At 37.0% G+C, this 22,990-nt stretch overlaps 1 protein-coding gene across 1 annotated transcript in view; it reads right to left on the bottom strand.

Annotated features, from left to right (window-relative positions):
- The window catches only part of IQCM (IQ motif containing M), an 85,560-nt gene extending 63,123 nt beyond the window's left edge, over positions 1–22,437 (bottom strand). Inside the window, 5 exon segments of the mRNA XM_068404179.1 lie at positions 10,838–10,908; positions 14,796–14,886; positions 20,381–20,431; positions 20,434–20,683; positions 22,276–22,437. Of these exon segments, the coding sequence (XP_068260280.1) occupies positions 10,838–10,908; positions 14,796–14,886; positions 20,381–20,431; positions 20,434–20,683; positions 22,276–22,437 (625 nt within the window).
- Positions 22,438–22,990: the final 553 nt, after the last annotated feature.

Below are 22,990 nucleotides of genomic sequence, written 5' to 3'. Positions count from 1 at the left end.
GCACAACACCATTTACCTTGGAGCCTCAGAATTTAATAAATATTAGCAATATCAAAAAAAGATTGGTGAGGAAAAAACAATGACTTTACATCCCTTTGCAATTCCAGGGACCAGTGAGTCAAAATTCAGTTTAAAAAAAAAATAAACAAATTCATATTCTTTATACCTTCCCAAGTTCTCTGACACTTATTGAATTTTATCAAGTCCCAAATTAACTTCTCTTCTGAATTCCCATTGTGCTCCATTTTGCTGTCAGGCATTTTTATCTAGCCCTTTACCATAAAGAACATTTCTGTAAGGTCAGCCAGGAGTGCTTTTAACCTTCATGGACCCTTTTTAAAGTCAAAGGTTGTTCCAGGAATCCTGTGAAAGATACATCTATGTGATCCAACAAATAGGTGAGAAAAGCCAGAGTTTAAACCAAGTTTCTCACAAAAGTATTCTTTTTCCCAGTACCATTTCACTCCAAAAACGTGTGCATGGAAGGAAGAGGAGGAATTTGATGAAAATTCACAGCTAGCTAATGCCTTTTTAAATAGGACACTTTTAATCTACAGTACTTACAAGCAATTATTAGCTAGAACATAGAATAGCAGTTCATAGTTTATATGTATAATTTAAAGGGGAAGGCTAGTTTAATAACTTCGTGTTAGAGAATTAATTCAAAGCATTTCAATTTTATCTATAAAGTCAGTCTATGAGTGCTTTGAAACAGTGGTCAGGAAAAATAGTGGCCAGGATCTAGAAATATAAAGTAGTCATAGAACACATGAGGTTGAAGTTTGTATCCACTTTGATGTATTTTACACTGCCAGGATAGCATAAATAAGATTGTCGCTCATCAGAGCACCAAAATAGGAGATTGCACTCCCTGTCTACATTGCAACTTCCATTACATTTATTTTAAATAAAGCTGCATAACAAGAAATAAGTATTTTCTTTGTGTCTCCAGTGGTTGAGGCTGTAATAGAATTAGGATAATTTTAATGCAATTTTATAAAAAATTATGCAAATGTTTTCTGTATATTTATGTGTATGTATAGTAAGAGATTATATGTATAAATAAGAATTAAAAGTACAACTTCAGTGCAGCAAGAAAGTATTTAAATATTCCAGAATGAACATAACGCTATGATGTCTTTGCAATTCTCAGGTAATATAAGAGCATTCAAGATCTCATTAGAATCTCATAACTTTTAAAGATATAACATCATGCTAATAAATTCCTTTGTTATGAACTATTTTTGTTTTCAAAACTTTATCTGAAAATATTGCCTGATTAACTTTTTCCTTGACACATGATTTGTTTGGGGCAAACTTTAAAAGTATAAAAAAACTTAGCTATCTGTCCAATGGAATTTTGAGCAATCTGAGACCTTAACTCCCATATGAATCAACAGAACAATTAAAACCTGATGGGTTTTCCTAAAATATCCAGTGCTCAGACTGCATTTTGACCCTCCAAAGCATTACTGAAGTCTGACTTTTTAGCCTCCGTTTTGGTCTATTTTGTGAATGCATTAATTTTACTTGCCTTTTTTGATAGGCAGAATGCAAACTTTCCAGAATGGGAACTACCTGTGTCCATGTGTAGGTACAGCAGCTACCAACGCAAAAATTTCTGTTTCTATTCCCAAGCTCTTTCATCTGCAAGCTTCAACCTTTGTCAGTTCTACTCTCAACTTTTACCCTATGCTAGCTCCTTTGGACTGCTGCAGTTTTACTTTGCGGTTACCTATGTAAGCTAGATTTAACTAACACACCATGACAGTGCTCACCTCCATTTTCCCTTGCAGATATATCCTTAGGCTACTTCAGAGCTTGTTAAGAGTTTTCAAATGCAAGAATTCTGGTTTTGTAGTCTAAATGGTATAGAAATTCTCAGTCCATTTATTTTATTTCTACTGATTCACAACTTTCATTTAATTTTTACTGATTTACATGTCATTGCAGACAAAGCACTTGTAACACTGAAATATGTTTTCTTTCTACTAACCGCTTTTTCTCAACAAAAGGAGGTCTGTTACTCTTCCTAATAGTGCAGTTACTGCTGGTAGCACACTTTCAGTGCCAAGCGGCCAGTGTAAGATGTAATGATTCATGGTATAGAAATAGCTATTGAATCAGCACTAATTGTACTTTTGATGTCAGGTTCAGTAGCAAGAACAAAATCAATCCCCGCTACCCGGAAGAAATGGAACTGGTCCCTGCCAGACATGGGATATTTGCTAGAATTCATTTGTTGTATATCACAGCCATGCTTTAAAAACCTGGTTATTTAAAATAAAAATATATTCTGCATTTCCTTTCATTAAAGTATTATGAAACATTCTTCTATATTCTAAACAAAGATACATATTTAGCAAATAGTTTAGTATCTTTGGAATAACATCATTTTTTTTTTTACTAGAAATGTACCAGACAGACTGTGAATAGAGAAGAATAAGGCTTCTAAAAGTGCACCCACAAAGGTTTGCTTTTCATGGTTTAGATTACAAGTAATTAGCTTGACATTTGATAAATGACATTTCTAAGAACTGCTAAAGCTGACTTAACAAGCAAACAGAACAACCTTATTTTGTTTAGAAAAAGTAGTTGCATTGTTGCACATTTTATGTAAAGTGGTTTTGCCAGCTCATGTTGAAAACATCTACATGTATGAGATACTTGAAATAAACACGTTCTCTGGAAACTGAACTTTCTGTTATGGTGCTCTCTGTTTAGCACAAACTCTGATAAAATGTCCTGTGGTAAAGCTGGTATATACTGCAACTGAGCGGGCCCCTACTAGAGTTACAATAAATTTATTCTCAATTAAAGTCATGTGTTTTTTCTAAGCATGTTTCAAATCAAAGAATTCAGACTGCATTTTACATTTTGGTCAAAAGCAGAAGATATGTTGAAATTCTATGTCCTTAAACTTTTCCTAGGCTTTAGAATTGAATATGATATTGGCAAGTAAAGCAACCGCTTTGAAGAATCAAGAATGCATGTGTTAGTCTGGTTATCCAACCCAGAGGATAGGTTTGTTTACATGCAACACATTTCAAGGTCACTTAGAAAACCACAGTAACTCAAGAAATACATCTGAAATTTGGTCTCATTTCCTGCTTGTGTTAAGAATATTAAGTGTTTATGTCATGACGGTCTCATCAGCTTTATTTTTGTGCGTTAGAAATCTTGAAATCTCTTCCAAGTGCCTGTAATATCAGAGTATCATTCACGCAGTTCAGCTGCTTGGTTAGCACACCCACACCTCACCAGGGAAGAAAACGGCATCTTCAACCCAAACGGCAGAAATCTCGTTATAAATAGGCTTCCCATATAGAATTTCAGACAGCATTTTTGACAAGGCTGGGGTTTTTTGGGGGTTGAGTTTGTTGTTGTTTTGGTTTTGTTTTTTCCCCATGATTAATTTTACTTCACTGGTTAACTATGGGGTGAGGCAGATCTACAAAGCTACCCTGTTTAAAAGAAAGTGTGAGCAAAGTCACTGACCCTTTTTTTTTTTTTCCCCTAACGCCAGAGTTCAACAATGATGGGGTCTACTGAACCAAGCAGTATACCTATCTCGAGACAGCATTAGCATGTACATGGAAGTTTGTTTGAGATCTGGAGTATGAAAGAAAGACAAAATGTGAAATGCTAGAATTAGTGAAAACAATGTCAAATGTCCTATTCTTAATATTTTTGAACAAAAGGAAACATATGCCTTTTTCTCCTTCCTTACTTCCTTCACTAATTCCTTTTATAATCTAAAAGAAAAAAATTTTGAGCTCCACAAACATAGAAAAAACTTAAGGGGATAAGAAAAAAATATATCTTTTGGCAAAAACAAAATAAATCCTTAAAAGAGTGATAGTTTCTCAAGAAAACTTGCATTTCTAAAAAAGGGAAAAGCTTAATAAAATCAACAGTTTGCAGCAGTCTTGACAGAGCAGAATATAACCTGAAAAAATAAATGAATATAGAGTTTTCCATTGCAGTGTACAACTAGTGCTTGAAAATAATTAAAATATTATGCCACTACAATGGCTCACCTTCACCAAAGCAATATTGGATTTACAAAGAAAACAGAAGTCAAACAAGTACGCACCTGAATACCTTGGGGGTCCCTCACTGGCACTGCACTGGCACGGGGACATTGATGGAAGACGGCCCTAAAATTTTCAGTACAGAAAAGATACCGTGTCTTCACTGACACTCCTTGACATCTCTCTTGCTACACCTCGCAGATCTTTTGTTGCCCCCTGCTACTCTCTAAGTCTGATCAGACAGTTAAACTTTTCCCTTCAACCCCTTGTACAACTGATCCCCTCCTAGCTGATCCAGTTCATTTCCAGCCTCCCAGTAAAACCCTATTTCATGGCCTTTCTTTACTTCAGTCATATAAACCTTTCCATTAAAGAACTTACTTTCTGCCCACAAGGCATTTCCATGGACCTATTTTATTGTAGTGAAAATGCAAACAACAGGGAAAAGAATCTTGTATACACATGAATGAATTATACTCCCTCAGAAAAAGCCCTTTGAACTGCAGTTTCTTTCCCTTCTTCCCCAACTCTTGTCACCATGAGTTACTTTTCAAATATGCTTTCACAGAAGCTCTTCATTGAAGTGAATGGTACTACTTTGGGACCTTGGTATTTGTGCAGTAATTACTATTGTTCAGCCCTGTATTTAATAGGCAAGTGAGAGGACTACTAAAAATATAGCAGCACTCAAAGATCCCTTTAGAAATACATACAAAGCTGCAGTCCCAAACAAACCTTGTTCCATTCAACAAAGCTTTTCTGCTAAACTGTAATGCAAAAATACAAGATGAAGAAGAAATAATACTGGGTCAGAAGAAACAGAGGAAAGAATAAAGACTGTAGTTCAAACAGTTATGGCTTTGGTTGGGAGAGCAAAAGTCTGTTTTATCACTGCTGCAAACCTTTCTTGTTTTTTCAACTGCTTCAAAATCAAGCTAAGTCTAATTTGCTCTAAACAGCTTTTGATTTTATCAACAAAGCATCAAAGGGCCTGAGCAATATGTAGTGCTAATATCTTTCGTAAAGGTCAAATTGTTTTCCTGTCTTAGAAAGCGAGATCTGCTCACCTTTTTTATTTTATGACTCAAGCTGTATTTGAAAAGGCACTGTTTATTTGCAGTGCTATAGCTCTTTCTTCTCCTTTCCTTCCTGCAAACCATATTTCCAGCTAACACTGTCCTTTATGAATGAAACATTTTACACGCTTTGCCATGAAAAAAACCCACCAGTTGTGTATCTTCATGTTATTAAACAAGTATGTTTTTTCTGATAAATGTATGACCATGAACTGTGATGAATCGAGCAAGAAAAATAGTCAGTTCCAGAGTTTCCTGTCGTAAGATGGAAGTGAGCAATCATAAAATGTAACCCCCACAAATTATGCTAGATGGTTTGAAATTATACTTGTAATAGTGTTAATTATCAATAGCCCCACCATTTTAGGAGCACATAATTGAAAACCAGTTACGCTGGAATCTAAAAAGGATAACATCTTTTCATCTGATGCTATTTTTTTCTTTTTGACAGAAAAATTGGCCATTTCTCTTACACAATGAGAAAAAATTAGGTAAATGTGCCTGAAGCAGACAGCAGTAATTTGATTGTTTCTTAAAAACCCATTTATATTGAGGACTCAAATTGAATCCCAGCCTTGATTTTTTCCATTCTACCCAGGTGTGACTGACTACAGATCACCTAAAATGGTGACACAAAAGGGAATTAGAGCTAGACTTATGCTTCTGCTGAAGCTCAGCAACTAGCCAATGTTCCTTTATAGAGGAAAAAGGGGGTGCAGATGTTTTCACACTGAACTCAAGACAGAGTGTGATTCTGCAACCCCTACTTAGTAGTGAGCCTGAGCAACATATTAAGGCCTCCAGCTTTTGGCAGTCCGTCAGCTCTGAAGATCAGATTTTCAAAACTGTTCAGCTGTCATAGATAAAGCAGTACCATCCAACACTTGGCCTTTCAGTTTCTGGCCTCTGTTGCACTAAGTCTTTCATTCAGAAAACAGATTTCTTATCAGCATCATCTGTTAAGCCAGGGGAGGAAAACTGACTTTTGTTGTAAAAGTTAATTTTCATCAGGGCATTCAGAAGTGCTGATATTAACATATTTTTTCATATAGGACCTATCTGTAGAAAATATAGGTTTGGCAAATATTTATAGGTATGCGGCTTCTGGAATTCTATTTTCTTTCCAGTACCAGATCTGTCATAGCCTGAACTATGAAAATAAATATACTAACAGTGACTTGGAAAAAGGACACTATTTCAGCTCGTTAAAAGAAAGGTGAAGAATCTGAATCAGACTTTGTTGGCCAGGATGAGCCATTCTGGACAAAGCAGTATTGCCTTATTGAGTAAGTCCAACCATAAATGATGGGTGGTCTTCCAAGTGTTTCAATCGTAGCATTATTTTTTCCAAGTATAAATCATATGGCTTATTTGAAGCACCTCAACTCAACTTTGAGAGTGCTGCTAATATGTTCAGTGCATCTTTCTTCAACCATGCTTTTGCATGAATGGGCAACATGAGCGCTGTTAACAGCCCTTCCCTTCAAAATTGATCAATGCTTTTCCATTACAATACTCTGTTTTCAGCTACTTAGAGGAACTTCAGCTATTGAAGTTTTCTTTGCTGAGCATATGCATCTTTAAACAAAAAAAAAGAAACAAAAAAAACCCACCAGCCTACTAGACAAAAAACTCAATTCCAACTTGCCTCCTTGTATTCTGCTAGAAAATCATTATTCCATATGACAGAAATAGAGGTGGGCAACAGAATGAAAAAGCTGAACTAAGTTCAAGCCAGTGCCTGATTGTGACTCATTTCTGTTCATGAATAAGGATGAACCAAGTCAATGCAAGGTTTCTGGCATTATTTCCTTATCATCAAATATGTTTGATTTCTCACATATTTGTCATCAGCTCCTTTGGCTTGGATTGTTTTTGGCTGATAGAGCTAAGCTAGACCCTTGATTTAACTCACATCTTTAGCTATCTAGCTCATTGAAAGAGAAATTTTCTGCATTCTATCGCCTTTATATGAGGAATAACTTATAGCAGCAAATCAAGAGAAAAAAACAGCCTCAAAGTTCAGCCTCAAGATTTCACTCTTTTGCTGAGAGGAGGAAGGATGAAAAATAGGGTCCAGGTCAACCTGCAAGCCCCTTGAGCTCTTGCAGGCCACAGTGGACTACCATAAGAAAACAATCAGGGCCACTCCACAGTTCACACTACCTTAAAGCCATCTAGTTCCTCTGTATCCTATTACTCATATGAACTTTATTCAACAAAGGCGGGTAGAAGACAGCAAAAGAAGCACTTCTAAACCTCTTCCCTCAGTGTCTCCTCACTTGCACACTTCTGCTCTTGTGCAATGTCTCTCCAGGGTCCTGGAAAAAGGCTGCCAGCAAGAGACACTGACAAAAATACGTGTTGCCTCTCCATCATGCAAGATGGTAGTATGAACCTTAAGAGGGTCATGGAAATACTGCAAGGAGCTATGTTAATAAGCCCACAGAACATTAGTGAGCGTTATTCTTCTTGTTATTGATGTTTTAAAAAAGGAAGGTTGCTAGTTATTCAGCACTAACAAAATAAACTGATCATATCTATTCTGCACATCAACAAAGTATCTGTATCCGCTTTGCTGTAACTGTAAGCAAAGTGGATCAGTAGATCTTAGGAGTTCATATGTATTTTTACATATGCCTAGTGATGTACACACAAACACTGATGTTAACATGCAAGAATTGATGTTTGCCTACAGCCTTAAAGCTCTTGCCTCATATTTTTAATTGAATTAATTATTTAGCTTTTTTAACACTGTATCAAGCCTCCCCTAAAAGAGGAATGACAATATCAATAATTTAATATGCAGTTTAGACTCAAAGGAATACCACCAAATCTGTACAAACATTTACAGAATTAGCCAGTTTTTGTTCCCAGAAGATATGGAAAAAGCTCTGGTCCTCTTACTTTACAAGACAGCTGGACTAACGTCATTTGCTAAAAACATTTTAGAACTCGTCTTGACATTTTTAATCAAATAATTTACTGTTTTTTACTGAAGACTTAGATATTCAGCTAGTTTGACAGTTGCTTGAATATGGTTTGAGGAATATTGGCACTAATAATTGAATAAATTATTAGGAAACATATTTTTCTTGCATATTCCTAGCCATTTTCACCACTATTTATCAGTTCCTAGCTCTTAATGATAAAATCCACTAAGCCTAAGGAAAGAATCTCTTTTACCTCAAAAAGAGGGATAACCTGCAGTTTGTGTTCTTTCAGTATATTTTTAAAAAATATTTTTATAAATGTATGGACTTAAAGACTTTAAAAGCATTAAATAGCAGATTTTAAAAAAAACTTTTTCTTTGAAATCAACATTTTTGCAGATATTGCAACAATATAATTATGAGGCTTTTTCATAAAGATATGTAACAAACATCATCTCATAGATGAGGTGATGCTCAGCTTCAACTTTACCTATAATACAAATACAGTACAAATGTACAGGTAGTACCAATAAAATAATCAGTTACTTTGTTTTAAAATATGCTGTCAAATTATGTTCCCCTCTCTTTTCAATCATGACCTCAGCACTGCAATCTAACTGCCAGCATTCACATCTGGAAATCTGCACACATCTAGGGCTTGCTCACATATATCAGCTCAAAGAACCAGAGTATATATTTCTGACTAATAGACCCAAATAGGAGATTATCACAAAGTTAAAACAACTATGTCCTTTTAAAAAGGACAGTTAGAATTTTTTGCAAGAGTGTATCACGTTTTTCCATTTCACTGAATAGCATCACAGTGCTCTCAGTGACTCCACAGAGGTTTCTTCTCTTCATCGCATAGAGCAATGTACACAGCATGAGTTGTGGGAGCAGGATATCCAGCCTTGTTGGCCAGTAGATCTGGACCAGCTAGGAAGGAAAAGTAATCCTGTGCTAAAAAGACTGCAACAGATTGCTTCCTCCTTGTAATGAATGGAGGACCAAAGCACACACTGTAATTGAGAGCTAGCTCCCTGCCTGATCTGATCTGGGGGTGGACAACTATAGGCTGGCGCTGAGTCAGTTTAAGGCAAGTTGTCATGCTGCAATTTAATCCTAAAGAACAATCAAATAAAGGTTTTCAGAGCCTTTCTTTGCCTTTTTAAACAATATTTGCAAAAACACACTGTGGATATAGTCTAAACATTCCCGTTCATTGAGACAGCAGTATCCTATTGATAGTAGCTTAAATCAGTTCTTTTTTATCTGCTTGTATGAAAATTTAGATTTTGAAATGTGTAAAAGACCTAAACAGAAGGTATTGGAAGACAGAACGGATGTTAACTTATTCTCAATACCTGACTGTTTCAGAATCCATTGGCTTTTCATAGTCTTACTTTTCCTTATACGAAGATTATAGAGGGCAGAGAAAAAAGGAAGATCCGAGCAGACAGACCATTTTGCTGCTAGCAACAGCCTACCTGGGGACTTTTAAGTGCAGTAGATTAAGAAAATGTTTAGTGACTTTAATGATTCAGAGCCCAGTTAAGTCTGCGAAAGCCCTAAGAAGCACTTATGGCAAACACATTTTTGTTACTGTTTTTGCTTATCAAGGAAAACTCAGGTCAGGCAAGTGTCTTATTTTCACAGGAGTCAGATCTTTTTATCTATTTCTCAGTGCCCTTTGACTGAAAGAGATAGAACTGAGTAAGTTCCTTAGGTCTCAAAAGCATTGAAGCTCCAATTTTGCATCAGGAGCTTTTGCTGCAGGTCTCTTTTCAGTCACATTATTTTCAGTGAGTTTCCACGGAGGAATAGGAGTTCAGGCTCTCAGCTGGCCCTTAATTCTACAGAAGCATAGGCCAGTGAAAAGCTCATACAAGCTAAAGTCAGGATTCAAGCTGTCAATGGTGGCAAAGGGAAGACTCAGCTGAGGGTTATGAGATCCATCCTGCAAGATGGAGGTGTCAAACAAAGAAGGTTGGAGCAGAATCAGGTTGGCGGTTTGGCAGCAAGAACTGCCTGGGACAGAAGGCAGCACAGAGGGATACATAGCCGAGAGTCAGGATCAAGAATCAAGGCTGGAGTAGACAGAAACAGGTGTTAGGTCTCAAGATTACAGACCAGAGCTATGCCTGATGGGGAAACCTGACTGATGGGAAAACCATCAGCCAAGCTTCCAAGCCAGTATCTAAATCCCTGGGGGACAGACCATGGCCAGGCCATTTAAGTGTTTTTTGAATTGACAGTGATTAGGTGCCCAAGCATCCAGGTAAGGTTTGAAAGGTGTTTGATGCATGCTAGAACTGCTCAAAACAGGAGGGGGCACAATGGGACTTGACAATAGTACTGTCAGTCAGCCAAGTTGTTGGTACATGCTCATGTATACAAAGAAACATGTGTAATAGCTCACAGGAAAACAGACACCTTTCACTTTGAGTTTGAAGGACAGAATATAAAGTTTCAAGTAAGCTAGCAAAGCTTATTCAGTAGAAGGGGATTAGGAGATAAATATGGAGTGTTGTCCTTGAGATACATGGATTTACAAAAAAGTCTGAAATTTAAAAAAAAAAAAAAAAATCTACATTTGTCTAGCATCAATGTAAACCTTTTGAAGTTTTGCAGAACATTAGAAAGAAGACACTCAGCATGAGGAATTTAAAAGAAATACCTCTCCTTCCAAAAACCCAAGATAACTTTTCTGTTCTACTACTCAGCATAGGTTAATTAAAAAAAGATTAAAATTATATCTACTCTCTGTACCAGAACAGAATTTACCCCTCTTTACCTTTGTGTGAGATCTGAAAACCACGAATACCATATGGTCCAGGAGAAACACAGGGTAAGTCCAAGGACCTGCTTTAAAAAAATAAAAACAAAGCAAAATTTTATCTTTTCTCTATAAGCTTACATTGTAAGCTAAAGTCTCATAGTGTGTGAAATATCACTTCAAAATACGTTTTTAAACACCTAAAAGTCAAAATTAACCATTTGAATAAACATTAGCTTTTGGGTTGGGGACTTTTTAATGCTAGAGTCTTTAATTTCTAAATTTGCTGTTCTTATTAGATGTCCTTAAAGTCATTACAATCTAAAAACTGCTTTGTGATAATAAGAAATAAATTGATAGCTTCATTCTAGTTCTTCACAGAATGACTTCTGTCATTGTGACTGTAATTAGCTACCACTCATTTTGGTATTGTGGGTATGGAAGTCAAAGAATGAAAGCAAACAAGTTTTTCTATGGTAGCACTGCAAAACACAAATTTGTCCATATTAGTAAAGAATACTGGGCAAGTGGCATTGCCTACAGATATGCTGTAGCTGTTATGTGAATAATAGGTGTCAGTGAGATAAGAATGACTTCTGTGAAGCCTCATTCTCTTTTGGATGGGTAGAAGCAGGCTGGTCTGGCTTTTGCTTCTTCATAGTTGTGCCAATCTGCTCATCTGTTCACAGGCTGCTCTGTGGAGTAATTCTGTCAGTTCCAGATGTTTCATTTATTTTACCATTAAAACAATGCAGTGTGTAGCTGTCATGGTGGGTAATTTTCAGAAACAAAAAGTATATTCTATTCGAAAAATCAGTTACTGAGAACTACTCACTGCTCATGAGTAGCAGTCACGTACTTGCTGAATTTTAATTCAGTGGCAGAGATTGTGCTTTTGGGCTCCATTAAATAGATAAATACATTATATTAACATAAATAAGTTTATCTAATGTGTTTTAACCTAGCTGCTTAACTATGGCTAATTTTGCATCATACCGGACACATAAAACAGACTCATCCCAGGGAACAAATTTGTTCCCATGGCCAGTTTCTAAAAGTGTGAAATAACTAAGAGCCAAAGGAGCCTCCATGGACACGCACAGCTCAGTTTCAGCTCTGGCTTGGAAATAAGGCTATCAAGAATTGCCACAGTCAAGAGTAATACAAACTGTTTTTAAAACTTGAGCACATATTTCCACACCTGCTGTGCAACCATGGTCACAAGGATCTAGATATTATCAAAAGATCAACAGGAAATTCATGGAAAGGAAATCACTATCACAACTCATGTTTGTAATTGAGTTTTATATTTACGTATGCCATCCTGTAAAGAATGCTTTTTTTTTTTTCCCCTATTTTATTTAATAGCCAAATTCATATTAATGAAAATCTAGGATACCATATGTGTAGGAAGTTACAAGGGACTTACCAGATTTCATCAGTGTTAAAGGTATTTAACCTTTTGTTTATACCAATGCCTTTTGACACCCACCAAGAACAGTTATCATCCAGAAGCATAGTGCCCAATTCTGCTTTATTACTGAGATATGTTACACTTTCCAAAATAAAATCCAGATTATATGCCTTAGTTTTAAATCTCATGTTCTTTTATAATATACTCCAGGAGTGATCAGGAGGTTGATCTTAAGTTTTTTGTGAATTCCAAGTGTGAAAGAAAGGTTACATGAAATATTCAGGCTGAAAGAAGTTACACTGAAAGCAACACAAGACGAAATCACAAGTACAGCTATATTTTTTTTTCCTTAGAAGGGTCACCACTAGAACCTTACATAAATCCACAAGGATCTGGGGAGACTTTTTTTTGGAGCTTTTTTGGAATTCTTGAAGATTCTTGAGAGCCTGATGTAAGAGAAGGCAAAAGAGAAATTCTGAATAGGATTTTCCATTGAGTTTAGAGTTCATGTTCATGTATGACTGATGATGGTGGGCCACTACCAATTTTATTTTCAGCCAGGTCTCTGCACTTCAATGGATATATACACTTACAGTGGATGTGCGTATGCCCTTAAAGTAGCTAGGCAATGTGTTCATGTTACTATCTTCACTTAGAAAACATAAGAAGGTGCAAATGCAGCCACAGGTGTGGGAGATTGTAACAGGCTCACACAAGGATTTCCAGTAAACAGGGTTGTGTCTGCAAAATGTTGTCACAAAGGTGCAGGTAAACTCAAAGTAATCAAAAAAGCAGCTCAAAAATTCAGGATTATAGACCTCAATGCAAAATCCGTTTGCACATAGCCATCCTTCCCCCCTGATTTTTCTGCTTTATAGTGGTCGTCTTTGCTGCTCCCTACTTCCTCCCCTCATAATGATTCCACTTCTCTTTTCTATCTAGGTGCACACAAGAATTGGGGGATGGAGAGGGGATACTAAACAGTGGAAACCCTTCAAAATAATCAAATAAACATTTTAGCAAATATATTAATGTTTGTTCTTTTTGGATGGAAGCAGAAGCAAATGAAAGGTCTTCAGGATATGGGAAAGAAGCAGCCAAAGCTCACTGATACAGCTAAACTGTTTTCTGTGAGCAGACATTTGTCTGTCTGTCTGTGAGACCGTAACACTGGAACAGGCTGCCCAGAGAGGTTGTGGAGTCTCCTTCTCTGGAGACATTCAAAACCCGCCTGGACGTGTTCCTGTGTGATATGGTCTAGGTAATCCTGCTCCGGCAGGGGGATTGGACTAGATGATCTTTCGAGGTCCCTTCCAATCCCTAACATTCTGTGATTCTGTGATTTCATTGTGCTTATGCAAGGCAAATACAATTACCCTGCTAAACAGATAAAATGATAAGTCTCTAAAACCACACACTTAGATCTCTATATTCTCCTACCAATATTTTAATCTCAAATTGAAATTGAAAACGTTCCACTAAGAATGTTCCTTAAAGTGCTAGAATCCAGATGATAAAAGGAAGTTATTGTCAACAGTTTTGAGGCATTATTAGAAAGGTGTTTGAAATGGTAACATGGATGTTTGAGAAATCTTTAAAATTATCAAAAGCATAAAGCAACTTGTGGGAAGATATCAGCCAAGACTGCAAATAAATATCCATAACAGGTTAGAGTGTGCTCCATTACTCATGTTGGAGGGTGGGCATGTGTTCATACACATAGTCTCATCAGAGCACATGGGCTGCAGCCACGAGTAAATACTTACCAAAACAGTTAAGAGCTGCACAGCCCAGGTCTATGCAGATTCACATGAGGTGGTGCTACCACAAGGCAGAAATATGCCACAGAATGATTATGCCATGCTCATTGGAACAGAACAAAGGGAAAAGCTGATTTTTGGGAGCAGAACTGGGTCAGGTCTTCAGCTGCTGTAAATGATCACCACCTTGTTCAGGTCAAGGCAACCAAAGATCTTGTTCTTTTTGTAGATATGGTATGCTATTGCATAACTGATGTTTTAAAAAGGTAAAACAGGTCCTCTAAAAATGATATAAGTGCATCCTTTGGGTTTTTTCTTAAATTTATGTTTCAGTAGTGTTTTATTACATTTTGGTAGCATTTTAGTCTAGGTACAGGGCCTGACCAGACACCACAGGATGTAAATATGAGTTTGACCACTGAAATCAATTGGAAAAAAAATCAGTAGTTTAAACTAGTAAGTTTATACATATAAAAAGGAAGGTTCAGTTGTTCTTACTATAAGAAGTAAAGTCTTTAAAGTATATAATTGGAAAGATAGCTCATCCTGCATTTTTTGGTGAGATCTTGGGAATAATCTACGTATTGAAGAGGTAATAGCGAACTCCATAAAAATAAATGTAAACAAGCAATCAAACAGATATTTTTAGTTTTTGTGGAACTTCATAATTTCTCAAAGAATTTACAGTAAGAAATTTACAGTAAACATAACACAGAACTTGTAAAAAGGCAGAGTCAACTTCTTATTTAGTTTTGAGAGGAAAAACAATTAATAGTCCAGTCAATTATCCCTGGGGTCTTACCTGAGAGATGAGAAGTCTTCCTTTTTCTCATTCTCCAAAGCTCTACTCACAGAGTCAGTCCTGGACAACAACTCAATTACACTTATTCTCTCTGAAAAAGGCAAATGATATAACAAAGATTTTTAAATATATTTATTTCTATACATATAAGCACAGCCAGCTCAAGAAAGACAGAAAGTCATCATGTTTTTCTACAAGAGTATGAGAAACTTCTCAGGAAAACTACAAACATATGCACATACTGCAACCAGACATCTTCTCCAATGCCATTCTGCATTTAATTTTGGACTCCAAACCATTATGCAAGTGGACCACACACTCCACATTATAGCTCTGTTTTATATTCACAAGCATGGAGAAAACTAAACCACTTTTAAGCATAAAAACTGCTTTAGAAAAGATCTTATTAGGAATGTACACATATAGCAATTGTTTTATAAGTACCAAAGATAGTAAAAACATTCAATAGCCTTCAAATATGTACACTATAAGTACCGTTTCTTTCCCCTCACTCCCTTCAGAAGCTTTTGTTAAACAATAAAAATATTCCCTCTGTATTTATTTCCCATTTATTTCCCCAAATTAACATATTCTAATTTTAAAAAATGTTTTACATTTTGTACTGTGTTCACGCACACAGACAGATGAATTTGGAAACTTTCTGTTTCTTTTAGTACCCACGTCACCATACAACACTATGGGCAAGGTAGAACTGAAGATGCTCATTCCTCCAAGCCCCACCATGCCAGTTCAGCACACTGGCAAACAGATCGTTATATAAGTCTCTCTCTTACAAACACCCATAGTTTTCAGAGGAAACAAAACACTGGCAAGAAAACAAATTAAGTCCCTTAATTTCAGTAAAACAAAGTGGAATACAAGTGTGAACTGTAAGTTGAAAGTAAAGAATATATAGAAAATAGAAATCAGTCGATTTCAACTCATCCTGTGAACTCCTCTCAGCTCACTGCAGCAGATGCAACGCGGTGCACGCAACTTTCACCCAGTAACAGCTTGTTCCTGTTAACCTGGCAATACACCCATCTAGTCTTACCACACTCAAGTATCAGACAGAAAAAAATACCACCAAAGCACGTATCTCTAATAGATGGAGTTACAAATCCAGAGTAGCAGTGCTTACATCTTGATTTGTACCTGCTTAGGAATATAAAGTTCCCCCTGATTTACATTGTACTTTATAATATATCGCTTTGAAGTCAAAGGTCACTCCTCTGTTGCATTTAAAATGTGTACATGTTGATTTAACACAGCTAAAAGATTTTCAGTTTCAGTGCCATAAGTAAATTCACATATTCCACAGGGAGAGTTAGGCAGGCTGCATATTTTTGGTCTTCTCTTTATTTTGGATATTTCCTCAGTTTTGTGTTCAATACATTATGCATTTTTGCAAACTCTGTTTCAAACAGAATGACCCTAAACCCATTCTCCTCTGAGTTGTACAACTTTCAGTCTCTTTCTTCTTGTAATTATTAACATATCATTAGCTCCTCAATCAACAGAGAATTTTCCTTGGAGAATATGAATTTCAAACATAGAAACCAAGCAGAAAAAATCTCTCTTTGGCATAAACCTTTCAAGATTTCTTTATGTATCATCAAGTACATGGAAAGGCTTTACAGGACATCTGTAACTCCCCCAGCACACAGTACACTACTGTGCCGAATGCCAGGTACGCATCTTTTATGAGAAGACTTACTATTAGCATTAACCCCATGGCTTTTCCAGCTGATATTGTCTTTCCTCTTTGCATGCAAGTCTGCAAAATCTTTCTCACATTTTGGCACTTTCATTTCATACTTCACAGCTTTATTAGCGCTTTGAGCTTTGAAAGATAGCTCATTTATTTGCTATATCTAGATGCCACAAAACTTTGAATACACTATATAAAGACGTAGAGCAAGATAGTGTTGGAGTACAGGCAGATACAGATAATTACCCTGAAAGCATTCCAGAAATCGATCTAGTATAATTGCCCTTTGTCTAGAGTAGCAAAACTAACGGTCCTGCCAGACTGCAGATTCATGCCTGACAATTTGCACATTGTATAGTTTGTTCAAAGATCAGCCATTCCGATACTAGTACACAAGATAGAGTGTCAGGTGATGACAAAAGTTCCATCAAGACTATGTGTAACTGTTCTTTAAGATATTTATCTTCTATAGACTCTATACAAATACACATTTGTGTAAGTACAAGCAAGAACAGTTGCAGGCTTCCACTGCTAGATTCCTTTTCAGCCACCTCCTAAAGGAGGGGTGTTTTAAGTCACTACTGTTCCCTGAGATCTGCTGTCTCCTTTTACTCACTATCTATCTTCAAGCCAGCCTTTTCTTCACCTCTGTCTCTTCTCCCCCCTGTAATCTCTTTTCCCACTCAGCCAGCGACCATGGTAGCTGGCAAGCTGAAATAAGTGGGTCTGCAAGAAGATCCAGAGGTGTTCAAATCCAGAAGCATTATTGTCTCTAAATGAAGGTAGAAAGTGAAAGGAAGGGTTTGGTCATGACTTGGGAAAAAAAAAGTGTGTATCGATTACCTTTGAATGCACAGTGTAAGTTCTAAACAAACCTGTATGGTTCTGATAAAAGTAGGTCTGTTTCTGCAGCATTGCTGATGTTCTGCTGAACGAAATATTCAGTAATGGTAATTCTTTTGCTTCTTGCAATGTGCAGGGACCTTACTCTCTAAAAGTACAACCATTTAACAGCCAGAAACATTGGCCAAGACTAATGCTAAGGCAGAGCATGAAGTCATAAACATGCACAGATGTTACTATTTGAAAACATTAAAGACGTACTGAAGTTTCTGAGCACATCCCAAGTTGTGTTGATTTCAGCAGTAATGAGTCATAAGGGAAGAAGATACTACTAAAATTACATGCCTGTGACACCTTTTTTTGCTCTTATATTTAGAAAAAAAACAACAGTGTCTTTAGAAAAACCTAATGGGGAGGAGAGCACTCTGAAAGACTGTCGTTATCAAGGGCTAAAATGAATAAATCTACTTGCTTGTATTTATGCAGTTAAACAAATACAATGCTAATGCATGATACATTTCTGATGATATCATGGAAGGCTCAGGAGATCTCATTTTGCAAGTATCTAAAAAAGGTTAGTGCTGAAGGTTACAGCAAGTTATGAAACTGATTGTTTTAGGAAAAAAAATATTTAATGGAATTTGGGCAGTTTTATAAACATAGCACAGAAAGTGGAACTACTCACACACTCTGTGCCAGTCCTGCTCTGATTAATAATTGCATTAAGTCTCCTGAAATATTCAGTTGGGTGAGCAAACACACTCAGGAGGTCTTGTTTTTCTAGAAGACCCTGAACCTTTTCTAAGTTCACTTTAGTAGCAGCTCAAGCCTACTCCAACATGCAGAAACGGGGATTTCATGCTGATCATGAAAATTTACCACAGTGTGCTAATATAGTTATGCTCATGCTCTCCTTTCAGTAGCCATCTTATCCTTGTATTCCAGAAGAAAGGGCTCCCAAATTAAGAAAATAATAAAAGAGGTGCAACCCAATAACTCTGTTCACTTTGGCAAGTATAATTCAAGGTTTCGGAAAGCTTTCTTTATGGGAGAAGGTAAAATCTCTGGAAAGCTGTCTTGGCCCACTATCTACTAGGAAACTAGAACTTTAACTGAGGCAGAGAAGAGCTAATATTGTCCATTTTGCACTTTTACCAGTACAAGAATAAAGACACACTGAAAAAGGGATAATTTATGCTATCACTTTGTGACTAACTCAAGGAATAGGGTACCAAAACTGGAAGAAAGTATGAGTTCATAAAAGTAGAAATTTCAGATTTTTTCCCCGCCACTTGTGCTGTCATTCAGAGATTCTTTTCTTCACTTTTCTCTGTTGTTTCTTTGTAGAAATAACTTTGCCCTAGACACTTTCTCTCCAGAAATGCTTTCATTTTCTCTTGTGCCTACAGACAAGTACTTAACCACACATACTTCAATAAGATAGCAGGTATCAGTCAACATCTTGCTGTGCCCAAATTTAGCTAATAAAATGAACCAGTGCAATTTCCATGACACCTTTTACAAAGTGGTCACTTACATATACACCTACACATCAAAGTATCAGCCTCCTTTACCTGTTCCTGTCTGCTGTGGTTTCACTCTAGATATTTAATCTAAATTCAGATAAATTCATTTAGTTTTAGTTATCTATCTAAATATATAGATGGATACTTATGGAGAAGCTGGTTTGATTCAGAGTATTTGAAATGAGGCACAATACACCAAAGGTGGGTACGCTCTTTCCTGATGGGGCGGGGGGAAGGAAATAACAAATCTAAATGTAAAAGTGGATCTTTGGGGCTTCAGAACTGCCACACAGACCTTCTCAACATTCTTATTAAATTGCAAAGATCTTTTTTTCCTCTCAGAACTTGCCAAATTTCATAGTACTGTGGGACTTGGGCCACCTGTACAGAATACAGATAAAAGTCTATAGGTTAAAGATGACAGGAGATGGATTTGGTTTATATCTTGCAGCATTTAGTGGCTTTATTCCTTTTATCTCTAAATAAATACTTGACAAGGCCAAAGGAGTAAAGCTTGAAGGCATTTTCCCCAAAATGCAAACAGTTTGCTCAATGTTGAATGGCTTGAACATTTGCTCTACAGAAAAGGAAAAATCAGGCTTACAGATATTTTCCTTCAGAGATATGCATCCAGCAGCCCTTTATAACCCTATACAAGTTCAAGTAGAACTAGTGAAAGTTGTTAAACTTATCAGCTGTCTAGGTCTGAAAATGTTGGAAATATTTCTATGATGTCTATTATTACAGTAATTTTCTTTTTTAGCAGATGGCAAGGGAACACATGAGGCCAGGACATTCATGTTTAAAAGGGTACTGAATTCCAGTTTTCAAAGCAAAATCAATACAGAAATGTGTGGAGAATGTGTCCTCTTCTGACATACAGAGTTCGGGGTCTTCAGTGAAAAAAAATTCTTTAACTTCACAAAAAGTGAAGTTCCCTTCCACAACATGGAATAAATAATTTGAGCCCAAACCAGGACCAATCACATGTCACCACATAAATGCCACAGAACAGTCACATGATTCACATGACATCTTGATTCATTTTCTTCCACATCAAAGTGACTCAGTGAGAAAATGAATAAGGGTCATATTCAACATAAAAAATTGTTGGCTGGTAAGATATCATTTTGATGGAAATTGGAGCTTTTAGCACATTAATACTTTATATCCAAATTATCTACTTTCAGCAGAAAAAGTTACATGTGAGAAACAGTAAACAAAAAAACACCTTTCCAAGATTGTGTTCTGTTCAAGATTTTTTTCACTGTGCAGTTTTGCTAATGTTTGTTATTCGTAAACCAAGCTACACTACGCTTACAGACCAAGAATATTATAACGTAGCTCATCAGCTTCATAAATCTATTAATGGACATGGAAAAGTACCAGAGTCAAGCCACATGAGAACGTGGCATCATGACAAAAAAGGCAGCAGCGGGCAAACACTAAAGTACTGAATTTCCTCCTGTTTAAAAAAATTGCACATGAAAGGAAAAACTTCTCGCCTTCTTGCTCCATAGCGTACTGTGGAGATAAGGAGATGTAAGCCTTGTAACTTTGACAGCCTTCTCAGGGAATCTAGGGCTGAATGTTACAGCAAGTGGTCTTTCAGGTAACTGGTACAATCTTTTTTCTAAAGAAGAATCTTGCTGAAAAAATCTTTTCCAGCTTGCCTTTCCAAAAGCTTTGGTGTTGTAAGAGTTGGCATTATTTTCCAAAATAGAAGGAACACTCACAGGAGTCTGAGTTGAGCCCCAGCTGCAATAAGGTACAGAAAGTTGCTGGGAAGATATGGACCTGTTGCATTTCTGTTGATAAAGTGAATATATATGTCATTAAGATGATGATAGTTTTTAATTACTTCCTTTGCACTGAATTATCTCCAAGCCCCTGATATCAAATCAGATAACTTCCTTTGCACTGAATTATCTCCAAGCCCCTGATATCAAATCAGATAACTGAAATAAACACTTAGCTACCTCAGAAATGCCACAAGTCCAACAGTGGCATTTCCCTTCATTTCCCTTATGAAATGAAGCTGCATCATCTGACTTTTTATTCTTTATTTCCATTTAAGAGAAAATGTTGATTTTGTTGAACAACAATCACTAGCTTGTTCTTAAGTAAAAAGTATGAAAAAGCAAAATTAATAAAATGAGCTGCAGTTTTCAGATCTTGAAGCTTCTTCTGACTGCGAAATTTTTATATATAGGCTAAGTGCCTAAATATGAAAATCTTTGGTAAGAACCCATCGATCCTTGACCCAGAACTTTGAGTTAGATTTTATACCTATTTAACAGCTGGTCACTTAGCATTGGCCTATTTTATGCAAATAGTCTTCCATTTAAATAACAGTCATTTCCATTTATTAGAGTAATCCAATTTCCTAAGGACAGCCTAATAATACAGCTGCCCCATTATGCCATGGATGAATGTAGTCAAATACTTGTAATTATATTTTAAATATGTTACTGCTGTTTAGTATTCCATCACACCCACAGCATAGTTGGTAGCTCACTGATATGAAGTACAGAGATCTGTGTCTTATCTAGAGAACATACAGTGTAGGTCCCTGTTCAAACAAGGATCACTATATTCGTACATTTTGTAATGCTCATATAGGTAAAATTACTAGAGCTTTAATGAAGAAAAGTTCAATTGACAATCATTTTACACACATATCTATAGGTAGTTCAGTAGAGGTGAGTTACTGTAGTAATTACAAAGTATTTTAGAAAGTCATTCTTCTATCTGAATTCTGAGCCTGGTTTTGCCACATGCTGTAATACCAAAAAAGAGGGGTGCATTCACAAGGATTCACAAGGCCTCGACTAAGGTCTTTTATAACTAAGCAGGTTCCTACTGGAACCAGTAGGAAGTAGCTCTAGAGAGAACCAGTCGCTGTGCTGGAACAGGCAGCACAGACCAGAATTGACAGGAGTAGCAGCTGAGCAGAAAAAAAACAAAGTGAGCAAGGTTTTGTAAGCCAGATTCAAAAAGAAATGGGTCATGTGTATCAATGCATTCAGTGTCCCAGAATTTCTAGCTTCAGCTAAGGACACAAGTTCCCACTTTGGTGTCAAATGACACCAGAATTCTCCCTTTTCTCTCACTCCCCTGAAAATAAAGTGGCCTTGATAAAATGTGCCAAACATCCCATCCATCTTAAGCTCTCCCCACTGTACATTCTGAGATAGCCCTGCAGTGACTTCCTAGGCCCCACGCAGGGACTCAGCGGACAACACGTCCTGCCATGGCCACACCTCACAAATGAGTACCCAAGCGCAGTCCTGGGGAAGGACACCCTTGCAGCATGGTTTCCTGGCCAAGCTTTGGGTGTAACCCATCCCTGTGTCCCTGGCCTAGTGATGGCAGCCCCGGGCTTCTTCGCTTCCCTCACTGAGGTGGAGGGACGGGACCTGCTGGTGGTCCCACGGTGAGCTCCTGGCTCCTCTCCTTTGGGAGCTGCTGGCCTGTGCTGCACACCAACAAAAGCTGTGTTTGTGTTGCTCTGTATGGTGGCACATGCTTCTCCAAGTTGCCACAAGCAAGTTGACCCCATCTTTCCACAGCATAAATACAGTAGAGGCTAATGTGCTCAAGCTATGCCTGAACTCCGCCTCTCCATCCGAATACATGTTAATAATTATTTAGTAGTCATGGTTGATGGAAGGTAAAGCAAGCAAGGGAGGTAACTTTTAACCAGTTCTATGACAATTTGTATCATCTGAGACCTTCCTCAAGAGGTTTATCCTTAGTCTGAATTGTTGTAGGCTCCTTGAAGTTCGTGACTTCAACCAACCACCAACCCTCTGTTCAAGACGCAATAAGACTTTTCTCCTGTCAACGTAATCCTTTTGAAGGGGCCACATTCCTTCCTTTATCCCTTCTTCAGTATCCAGATGAAAAAATATTTAATGGTCAGAAACAATGTTGTCTTCTGCTTGGTAACTTAGAGGTGCTGGGTGATATTTACACTTTAAGAGCTTGTTGGCTTAATAATGCCAATCTGGATTCTAAATTGGGAGAATAATGTGAGTTTTCAAGTATTTTAATAAAAATCACCATAACAATGCACTGTTTGGAGAAGGCAGCTAACAGTTATATGGCTGTAT

The sequence above is a fragment of the Nyctibius grandis genome, chromosome 6 (genome assembly GCF_013368605.1).
Source record: "Nyctibius grandis isolate bNycGra1 chromosome 6, bNycGra1.pri, whole genome shotgun sequence".
Classification (NCBI taxonomy): domain Eukaryota; kingdom Metazoa; phylum Chordata; class Aves; order Nyctibiiformes; family Nyctibiidae; genus Nyctibius; species Nyctibius grandis.
Note: the sequence above shows the minus strand (reverse complement) of the source record. Positions and strands in the feature narration are given on the sequence as shown.